Source organism: Oncorhynchus mykiss, chromosome 4, assembly GCF_057628025.1.
Source record: "Oncorhynchus mykiss isolate SJ-2025 chromosome 4, ASM5762802v1, whole genome shotgun sequence".
Lineage (NCBI taxonomy): Eukaryota > Metazoa > Chordata > Actinopteri > Salmoniformes > Salmonidae > Oncorhynchus > Oncorhynchus mykiss.
In genome coordinates, this window is record NC_143025.1 from 15,076,574 (window position 1) to 15,088,299 (window position 11,726).

The 11,726-nt window shown below is 39.4% G+C and overlaps 1 protein-coding gene across 2 annotated transcripts; it reads left to right on the top strand.

The window, feature by feature from the left end:
- Positions 1–1,144: 1,144 nt before the first annotated feature.
- LOC110521354 (synaptotagmin-1) lies at positions 1,145–8,422 on the top strand. Of its 2 annotated transcripts, none has more exons than XM_021598855.3 (9): positions 1,145–1,478; positions 3,384–3,506; positions 4,001–4,170; positions 4,410–4,496; positions 4,771–4,938; positions 5,092–5,259; positions 5,418–5,535; positions 5,864–5,997; positions 6,179–8,422. In XM_021598855.3, exons 2-9 carry the CDS (start codon positions 3,398–3,400, stop codon positions 6,416–6,418), a joined length of 1,194 nt encoding a protein of 397 aa, XP_021454530.1. In that variant the 5' UTR covers positions 1,145–1,478; positions 3,384–3,397; the 3' UTR covers positions 6,419–8,422. The 2 variants fall into 2 exon arrangements, with proteins under 2 accessions (XP_021454530.1, XP_090087341.1); XM_090231215.1 differs by lacking the exon at positions 1,145–1,478 and adding an exon at positions 1,829–1,981.
- Positions 8,423–11,726: the final 3,304 nt, after the last annotated feature.

An 11,726-nucleotide genomic window follows, 5' to 3' on the forward strand; every position in this document is an offset into this window, starting at 1 on the left:
ATATTTCCTAATATTATGTGTACAATTTCTCCAGATGATGTTGAAAAGCATCTGGTCAACGAGAATCCAGATTTAGGCATCACATATAATTTAACAGTTACATTTCACATCATGCTGTTCATATGAATAATTTATGATAATTTACCGGTTTCTCGCAGTTATTTATATTCGGAAAAGGGAGTGGTTTTAGGTGATAAATCTTGGTAACTGGGTTCCTGCCCTTCAAACCTAATCGGGATTGCACACCATTAAAAACATCCATCTTGATAAAGCGGAAGAGAGTGAAAAAAATGAAAAAATAACCCAAACAATCTCATACTCCAAGTTTTTTTTATGAAAACAAAAGTAAAATGTCAATAGACTCGCGAATAGGCATTTGTGCACAATTGTCTTTTTGAATAGGCTATAATGACAAACTTCAGCATGTGAGGAACAAATAATGCAGAATAAGGAATCATTTGGAACAGTGCTTGGATCGCCTTTATATGCTGTATATCCCACATCAGATTGCCCTACCTTGTTTGCCTTGCTACAGTGTTTTTCCGTACTGAGAAAAAGATACTGAACCAATACTGCTATCTGCTGCACAGGAGTAGTAGGACACGCAAAACTACACAAGTTATCCCCTAAAAACGAATATTATTATAATCAAGGTCATATTTGTACTCCAAAATGAATATTAAGAAAAACTACAGCTTAACCTTATTGATAAGATTCTTAATATTTGATTGGACTTGTTATGGAAACCATATAGCCACAGCGGAAGCTATGATTATTATTAGCAACTATTTAAATATGTATTTTTATAAATGCATGACAACTTTCAACGTGAATAAAAGTCAAAGAGCTACACCTATAGAGCATATGTAGATTGAATATGATTGGAGATAAATATGAATAGTTATTTCCTCAATAAACAGACGATGGAGGGGTTGACTATTGACTCATGGAGGGACCGATGTTACTTTGTTGTAACTGAACCGGTTCAGTCTAGGCATCTTCTATGCTAATGCAAATGTTTGAACCTTAGTTTCCTTTCAAGATGGAATATAATACCTTACTGTAGTATTGGTTCATCCCATGTTTACACAACATATCCAGACTGCTGTTATACTGTTCTACTGTTCTACTGTTCTACTGTTCTCTTCTCTAATCCTGAGGTGGAGCCAAACATTCCAATGCTGTACGTGTTCCCTGACACACACACACACACACACACACACACACACACACACACACACACACACACACACACACACACACACACACACACACACACACACACACACACACAGTGTGGTGTCACCGTGTGTACATGAGGCGTGATAGTGTGTTGAGGAAATACATCAAAGCTCCCTATCATCTACAAGTTGTAACAACATGGAGGGAAGGGATGATTGGGATCAAGAAATAGACTGGACACATCATTGGATTTCACATTTCTGGAAACAAACGTGTCAATTATCATTGGAGAAAAGGTGAGTAAATCAATTTACCAGTGTGATATTTACACATTTAGAAGTAACCCACTCAATCACCATTACAGAAAAACAAATTGTAAACCATAATACACAGTTTATTGAGCTGTTTAATATTAGTAAAAAGCATCGGTAACATAATTTACTCAAACATTTTATTGTAAATGAAAGTGTGATACTGCATGACAATATTGAAGGCTACACCCTAACTGAGATGACCTTTCTTTGTTTAGCAATGAACTATGTGAAATGCATGTATTGGTCTAAGCAGAAGAATAGCTATTTATCTTCCACATGAGACCACTTCTTGATCAAACACTTTATACAGAATGTTTATGGGCCGATCCAGCCACTTTCAGGCTTTCAGGGCCAAGTGACTTCCTTCCCCTCATTTGTTATAATCCCTCCCTTTTGCTGGAGAACTGCATGGGTGAATGATAAAGTAATACAGTCTTCAAGTAGGCTACAGTAAAAAGGATACAAACTACGCTGGTACTGAAACAGTGAGTACTACTTTAGTTTTTACTTATACGTTTCCCTATATTGTAAGTAAACCCTGATTCTCTCAGAATACAGGTATCTATTAATACAAAATGTTTTTTGCTGTTGTATGGTTGTTGGTTGTGTTCATGTGAACAAAGACTCAAGCTCTTGTGATACAAGCTCTTGTGGTACTCTGTTTTTTAATTACCTTTTGTTCTAATGCTCAAATTCTGTGTGTTCGAACTAGCAGCTACTGTATAAAACACCTTGTATTGGGTTTTAGGGACAATGTCCATTGGGTGTGAATTTCTTTGTATTGACTGTTCCTTACCTTTGACACATTCCAATTGGAAAGCACCTGTATGAATGCATTTACGTCATGTAAAGCAAAGAAAAGTAATCCGCCGTGCTGTGGTCATTTAGAAAGGGATGTTATCAGAGAGTGCAGCACACCCTGTTTTAAGTTGCCTGTGTGGAGCTGTCAGCACTCAACCATGCAGTTGTTTAACAATGGTGGTGGCTAAGTACTCTCCTCTGTCATTGCAACCAAGTTTTTGGAAGCAGAGGCACAATATTTTGTGTGTAAGAAAGAATGGGTGTTGGCCACAACTTGAGTTTAAACCAGTGGTGTAAAGTACTTAAGTAAAAATACTTTCAAGTACTACTTAAGTTGTTCTTTAGGTATCTGTACTTTACTATACAAAAGTTTTACTTTTCCTCCACTACATTCCTGAAGTAAATAATGTACATTTTACTCCATACATTTTCTCTGACATCCAAAAGTACTCGTTACATGTTTAATGCTTAGCAGGACAGAAAATGGTCCAATTCACACACTTATCAAGAGAACATCCCTGGTCATCCCTGCTGCCTCTGATCTGGCGGACTCACTAAATATAATTGCTTAATTTGTAAATTATGTCTGAGTGTTGGAGTGTGCCCCTGACTATCCATAACTTTTTAAAAACAAGAAAATAATTTAATCTGGTTTGCTTAATATAAAGAATGTGAAATGATTTAGACTTTTAATATACTTAAGTATATTTAAAACCAAATACTTTTAGACTTTTACTCAAGTAGTATTTTGCTAGGTGACTTTCACTTTTACTTTAGTAATTTTCTAGTAAGTTATCTTTACTTTTACTCAAGTATGACAATTTGTTACTTTTTCCACCACTGGTTTAAGTTTCAACATCAAAGCTATGATCTCCAAACAGTTATCTGTTAACCTAACAAAAATGGTTTAAGGCAAAGAAAATGATTAGTGCTTTATCTTACCAGAGGAGACTGATGAGGATCAACAGTACAGTAACTGTGTTAAAGTAGAAGTTGGGGTCAATAAACACAGTAGCAACCTGAGCTATGAACTAATCAAATTGCTTTTCCTCATTGTCTGTGTTTTCTGTTTGCGCTCGATTCTAGGCCACCGCTACACCATGTTTGCTACAATCCCATTAGCTAAGAGCACCGTAACCCCTAACACTACAGCCAGCCACACTACCGCCGCTCCCGGGTTTATAGACCAACTACTGAACAAGATTCCCTGTGAGTAACCCCCTAAATCCCCCCGCCTCTCACTCTACCCCCCCTCCTCTGCCCCCCACCCCTCCTGAGTGGGCACCCCTATGCTGCCCCCCTTCTGTCCCACTTTCAACAGACATGGCAGGGGAGAGCTGCCTGCCCGGACACCTGTCTTCATGTGTCATATCTAATTCCACTCCCAACACACATTTCTTAGCTCTCCATTTTCACTTATTATACAAGTTTATATCTCCTGAATCTTGCTGACTGTGCTCTTGCTGCATGCTTCAGATGTGTGTCATAGTGAGACAAGTTGACTACACTGACTCTCTCAAGACTCGGCAGCTAGGGGCTGCTACTCTCACATAAATACAAGGCGTATGTCTTTTCGAATAGCTCTCCATTTCTACTTGTTACAAGTTCATCTCTCCTTAATCCTGCTGGCTGTGCTCTTGCCTCATGCTTCAGATGTGTGTCACAATGAGACAAACTGCTGTCTTTTTTTTTGTCTCACTCAGTGCCAAGATGGGCCATTTACACCATCTTTGCTGTCATTGTCTTGATGTTTTTGGTGTGTATTATATGCATCTGTGCGAAATGCTGCTGCAAGAGCAAGAAAAAGATCAAAAAGAAGCCGGACAATCAAATCAATCTACAAGGGGTGATTGGTTCCTCGACTACATCGCTAGTAAGTACTGGGAGTAGTAGTCGTCGTAGCTAGATCTTGGTGGGATAGCACAGAGCGTCTGCTCCATTCTATCCATTTATTTTTGTTTAGACTGGTTGCCATTGTGAAGAAGGAGTGAGGTAGAGGTGCAGCTTTAGCTCCTCATGTCTGTTAGGATGGGCCGCTGATTGAGGGATTGGTTGGCTGGCCGATGAATGTGATTGGCTGGTTCAAGGTATGACAGTGTTCTTGATGGGCAGGTCCAACATGGCTCGGATGATGCAGGCTACGGCTCAGCTAAAAACCGGGGGAGACTACTCTATTCTCTGGAATACAAGGCACAAGAGGTTAGAATGAACTTGATTAGTCTTTTGAACTTGTAACTTGATCAAAATACTGTAGCCACCACAAGCCATAGATCCAGAGTTCCCCTTTGATCACAGATTTAACAATATATTCATTATCACACATATAAAGATAAATGTCTTATTTTTCTAAATATCACTGAAGTAGAATTCAGTGTGTATTTATTTTTCTACCATACAGTGATATCGTGTTTTTCTGGAACCCTTATCTTCCCCTACTATCTTTGACTATGCTGCCATCTCTCATACCCTGCAGCTGACAGTGGGGCTGAAAGAGGCTGCAGCTCTGACAGCCATGGACCGGAGTGGCACCTCTGACCCCTATGTTAAAGTCTACATCACTCCCAACAAGTCAAAGACATTTGAGACTAAGGTCTACAGGAAAACCCTCAACCCTGTGTTCAATGAACACTTCACATTTAAGGTATTTGAAGGGTATTATACACATGTTATTATAGCAGTATTACCAGACAGTATACCAATTTGAGATGTTTTTAAACTGTTTTACATACCATACACAGTGTGAGTCTGTGTTTCTGCACCACTCTTGACTCGTGCCTGACTATCTTGTGTCCAGATTGACAAGGCTGAGCTCAATGAGTCCACCATAGTCATGAAAGTGTTCGACTTCGATAGATTCTCCAAACACGACATCATCGGGGAGCTGAGGCTGCAGCTCGGAATCATCGACTGGAACCATGTGATTGAAGAGTGGGAAGACCTGAGAGAACCCTCCAAGTTTGAGGTCAGGAGATTTACTTGATTTCTGGAACCAAATAGTGCAGGTCAAAAGTTTTTTTTCAAACAGCATTTGAATATCACAAAGTTGTTAAATCTAGCCATAGGCCTACTTTGCCTTGACATATATAGGCCCACATACTGAATTTCCACATGTGATTACAGGATGAAATTCTGGGGGAGATCTGCTTCTCGTTGCGCTATGTCCCCACCACTAACAAGCTGACTGTTGTCATCCTGGAAGCCAAGAACTTAAAGAGTATGGACAAAGGGGGCTCATCAGGTAGGTGGAAGCCTGGCTCTCTGAGAGGAAGACTGAGTGGTTGTTTTGCTGAAGAGGCTAGTTATGATTAGCCTGGAATCCAGACCTGTTTTGTGCTGACATTCCACTCCTTGTTCTCAGTCAGTGTCATGCAACAAACATGTAACACGGAGAAACAAAGAGTGGAATGTTACCACAAAACAGGTCTGGATTCCAGCCTAAGTTATTAATTAAACAAATAATATTCTGTTATTATTGAGGCCAGTTTCAATTATCACAAATAATAGGGCATTATTTGTGAGGCAGTGGATGCTCAAAATACTCTCTACTGTACTCATGAACACTGTAGATCCCTATGTAAAAGTGCAGCTTGCTCTGGACAAGAAGAAGTGGAAGAGAAAGAAGACATCTGTTAAAAAGTCCACACTGAATCCCTACTTCAACGAATCCTTTACGTTTGATGTGTCATTTGAACAAATTCAAGTAAGTATGATCTTATCTCAGAATATGGCTAAGATGAGGCCAGTTACAAGCTCAACAGCCTGCATGCTATGGAGCTCCAGAAAAGAGGCCATCTCTTTACATTATAATGTTATTTTGTTGGCAAAATAATTTAAACAAAAAGATTATGGGACTGACTGTTCTCTGCTGTCGCTCCCTCTAGAGGGTTCACCTGATGATTTCCGTGTGGGACCATGACAAGTTGAGCAGGAACGATGCCATAGGGAAGATTTTCCTGGGTTGTGATGCTGCAGGGAACCAGCTGAGGCACTGGGCAGACATGCTGTCCAATCCCCGTAGGCCTGTGGCTCAGTGGCACAACCTGCTTTCCAACGAACAAGTGGACTCCACCCTCGACCTCAAACACACAGTTAGGATCCCCTTCATCAATAAGAACTTTTGAGAAATCTTAGACTCGCTTGCCAGACTCATGGCACTCAAGTGGCTATGGGAAGAGGTTGGAGAAAATCCTCCTCAATGGCCCGACATAACCAGATTCCTCCTTCTACTTCACTAAGCTAATAGCAGCTTGGAGGCCCTAGCACTTTTAAACGCTGCAAAATACAGTGCCTTCAGAAAGTATTCACACCCCTTGACTTTTTATACATTTTGTTGTGTTACAGCCTGAATTTAAAATGGATTATATTGAGATTTTTACGTCACTGTCCTACACACAAGACCCTATAATATCCAAGTGGAATGATGTTTTTAGAAATATTTACAAAAAATATTTTTATGAAAAGCTGAAATGTTTTGAGTCAATAAGTATTGAACCCCTTTGTTATGGCGAGCCTAAATAAGTTCAGGAGTAAAAATGTGCTTAACAAGTCACATAATAAGTTGCATGGACTGTGCAATTATTGTGTTTAACATGATTTTTGAATGGCTACCTCATCTCTGTACCCCATACATACAATTATCTGTAAGTTCCCTCAGTCGATTAGTGAATTTCAAACACAGATTTAATCACAAAGACCAGGGAGGTTTTCCAATGCTTCTCAAAGAAGGGCACCTATTTGTAGATGAGTAAAAAATTTTTTTTTTAAATCAGACATTGAATATCCTTTTGAGCATGGTGAAATTACACTTTGGATGCTGTATTAATACACCCAGTCACTTCAAAGATACAGGCGTCCTTCCTAACTAAGGAAGAAAACTGCTCAGGGATTTCACCATGAGGCCAATGGTGATTTTAAAACAGTTACAGAGTTTAATGGCTGTGATAGGAGAAAACTGAGGATGGATCAACAACATTGTAGTTACTCCACAATACTAACCTTATTGACAGAGTGAAAAGAAGCAAACCTGTACAAAATAAGGCAATAAGGCACTAAAGTAAAACTGCAAAAAATGTGGCAAAGAAATTAACTGAATGTCCTGAATACAAAGCATTACGTTTTGGGGAAATCCAACATAACACATCACTGAGTACCACTCTTCATATTTTCAAGCATGGTGGTGGCTGCATCACGTTATTGGTATGCTTGTCATCGGCAAGGACTAGGGAGTTTTTTTGGGGATAAAAATAAATGGAATAGAGCTAAGCACAGGCAAAAGCCTAGACAGAAACCTGGTTCAGTCTGCTTTCCAACAGACACTGGGAGACAAATTCACCTTTCAGCAGGACAATAACTTAAAGCACAGTTGCTTACCAAGCCAACATTGAATGTTCCTGAGTGGTCTAGTTACAGTTTAGACTTAAATCAGGCTTGAAAATCTAAGTAATGGCTGTCTAGCAATGATCAACAACAAACTTGACAAAGCTTGAAACATTTTAAAAAGAATAATGTGCAAATATTGTACAATCCAGGTGTGAAAAGCTCTTAGAGATTTTCACAGAAAGACTCACATTTGTAATCTTAGCCAAATGTGATTATAACATGTATTGACTCGGGAGTGTGAATACTTATGTAAATGAAATATTTCTGCATTTCATTTTCAATACATTTGCTAAAAACATGTTTTCACTTTGTTATTTTGAGGTTTTTGTGTAGATGGTTGCAAAAGAAAATCTATGTAATCCATTTTGAATTCAGGCTGTAACACAACAAACTGTGGAATAAGTGAAGGGGTATGAATACTTTCTGAAGGCACTGTAAATGCTGCCATTTTTATAGACATTTCATGATAAACACATGATAATTTAGGAATAATAGAATTATAGAAGCTCAACTATTTTCTATGTAGTCCATTGTTTATTGGTTTTATCCTCAGTTTGAATAGCCTTACAGGCAAACTTGAACACTGCACATATGACTGGCATGTTCATAAAAAAGTAATTACAATTTGTCTCCGTTGTAGAACAACAAGTTATTCAACAAACACTGCCCCTATATGGAAATATTCTAAAACTCTTACTTGATGGTAATATGCAATAAATCCATGTATGGCTTCTAATTTCCCCAAAGCATCTGATTGAATGTGTCTGATTGAATCTCAGATGATGTGCCCTACCTTGAGTCAATTAACCTGAGTTCAGCAGCCTCCTCTCTCCCAGTTGACACAGGGTTGGTACAGTGGGAAATCAGGGAGCCACAGCAGTGTCAGCCTATAATACCTTTAGATTAACATGGATCCCTATGGGAGGGATAAAACAACAGAAGCAGAGCTTGGAGTCTGAGCCAGCGTTGTCAGCACCTACTGTGCACATGCTCATTACAGCTACCTAATTAGGAGCTATGTTTTGGACAGAGCACTGGAAGCACTGTGGCCACGACAAGACGGGATGTTGCTTACTGCTCTCACAGGTGGTCAGGTGTAACATATTGAATGGTATGAAATAAGTAAAGGAGTTTTTTCATGGCTTGAGTGCATGTTGTCAAACATACCCTTAATACAATAGTATTGCAACACATTTAGCAATATTGCAACAAATATGGAAGTTTGAGTATAACTTGGAAAGGTTTAGACTTTAAATCATGATACTTTGATTGAACTGGGTTCTAACCATGCTAGGTCAGTTATCATAGAGTGAAATTCAAAGAAGTGGCTATGCCTATAAGAGGAAATTAGAAGGATTCAAGGAAAATGTCTTCAATCTCCAATTAAATTGGGTTTTTATGGTTGTATTGGAAATTAAATGGACCTTCCCTCATTTCCAATTATAATTTTTCAATGGAAATCAATTAGATTTTCTCAGAATCCTCTTCATTTTTCCGGTGAATTGTTACTTCCTGGAAAGAGATGAATGGATGACCAGTGTGTGTGAGAGCAGAACTGCACGTGTTTCCAGAACATAAGGATCTGAGTGATGATCCAACAGCAGAGCCAAACCAAAGGTCATCGCTCACGCTGCTCTGTTTTTCGCCCACTCTGTCCTGTGACACAGGCTCTCCCGCTGGGTGACCTGGCCTGTGGTGAGCCTCCCAACGCTGGGCACAGTAACATCAAAGAGCCCCTGGGAACCATGGAATGTGCCTGTTCTGATCCTGACTACAGGCCTGATCAATAAACCATGGATAGCATACTCCCTGGTAGAGTTAGTGAGCCCACTCCCTGGTAGAGTTAGTAAGCACACTCCCTGGTAGAGTTAGTAAGCACACTCCATGGTAGAGTTAGTAAGCCCACTCCCTGGTAGAGTTAGTAAGCACACTCCATGGTACCAGACACATCACATGACACCAAGAGTCATTTAGCATGAGGCAAATGGGCAGAAAACAAGCAGATAATCTGTCAATGGGACTCCATCTAATTCATAATGTGGTTGTTAGTTCTCTCTAAGCATATTGTTTGAAGTGCTTCTGGAGTCATTGTTTGCGTAAAGACCCAAGCGTCACAAGCAGGTGTTGAATAATAGGTACAGAGGAGAGAGAAAGGCCTCGGAGAGGCAGGTGTCTTGGCAACAGGCAGGCAGGGCCTTCCCTTGCCGTCTCGCGGGGTTCTTATCGACACATATCTTGCACCTGAAAATTAAGAGCTCAGAAGCTTGAGGGGTTCTTTGAAATGTAAATGGCGCCCACCCACCTACAAATCTACCCCCCCCCCCCCCCCCCCCCACCCACCTACACACCTACCCACCCACTCTCTGGACGTTGTGTGTCTGTATATCCATGCATTTGTAAGTGTCCAACACTACACCAACACTTCATTCACACCGACACCACAAATGCCCTGGACATTTCACAATGGCACCTCAGTCATGATGTTTGTCAGTAAATGTTAAGTATGACACACTGCTGGACTGACTCCTCTGTCATCATGACTATGAGATATTCACCTTAAATTATAAACCTTTTGATGTTACCTATTGCATGATGCATATTAAATAGAAAGAGGCGTGTGCAGCTTACAATGCTGATATAGAAATTGCTATTGTAACGTTTTCAAGGACACAGTTACAACATCTGGCCTACTATCTCCCTATGAACCACCCTATCTAGTGAGTTCCCTATGTCCTCCATAGTCAGATGGGCTATGTCATTGAGATTCAACTATTCCTTCACTATGGGCCTATGTCATAGAGATAAAACTATTCTATCACTATGGGTCTATGTCACAGAGATAAAACTATTCTATCCATATGGGCCTATGTCATGGAGATAAAACTATTCCTTCACTATGGGCCTATGTCATAGATAAAACAACTATTCTATCACTATGGGCCTATGTCACAGAGATAAAACTATTCTATCCATATGGGCCTATGTCATGGAGATAAAACTATTCTATCACTATGGGTCTATGTCACAGAGATAAAACTATTCTATCCATATGGGTCTATGTCATGGAGATAAAACTATTCTATCCATATGGGTCTATGTCACAGAGATACAACTATTCTATCACTATGGGTCTATGTCACAGAGATAAAACTATTCTATCCATATGGGTCTATGTCATGGAGATACAACTATTCTATCACTATGGGCCTATGTCACAGAGATAAAACTATTCTATCTCTATGGGTCTATGTCACAGAGATAAAACTATTCTATCTCTATGGGTCTATGTCATAGAGAAAAAAGTATTCTATCACTATGGGTCTATGTCACAGAGATAAAAGTATTCTATCTCTATGGACTATGTGCTCAGCTGCTCTGTATGCAGCAGGGTGACATCATGTGACTAGCGTTTCCAGGATACCTGGAGTGCGGCTAAGCTGCCCAATTAAAGCTTGCCTTGAAAACCATTGCCTCATACAGTTTAAGTGATTGCTCTCGATGAGGGTTTGCTTCATGCAGATTGCAACCAGGGTATGACAAGAAGGATTATTTGTCAATTGAGAGACGACGAGAGAAAATCCAATAAAATCATAGGCTATCACTACACAAGGTGAGTGTTTAAACCTTTTTGAATGTGAATTAGGCATAAGCATCTTAGTATCCCAGATAGTTAGCCTACAAATGATTAAGGAACAATGTGGGATAATATGATGCTCTATGGTAATTTAATCTAATGATATAACCATTTGATTATTGAAGAATATAATAATTATATGAGCACACTCTATTGTTACACAACATTTAAGGTTGTTTTCTACTTTTTTTTTGTTATCTGAATTCTTTAAAAAAAAGTGTCATGGACTGTCAGTCCCTTGAATCGATTGCCCAGACGAATTTGAGAGTTGCATTTCTCCAGACCATTTTTACCAAACCATTGGGACTGGATCACTATCAGACCAAGATGTCAAGATTTATATTTTAATATTCCATCAAATCAATTGATGACATTTGATACGTCTAATGCAGGCAATATTTGTTCAATTTTGTTTT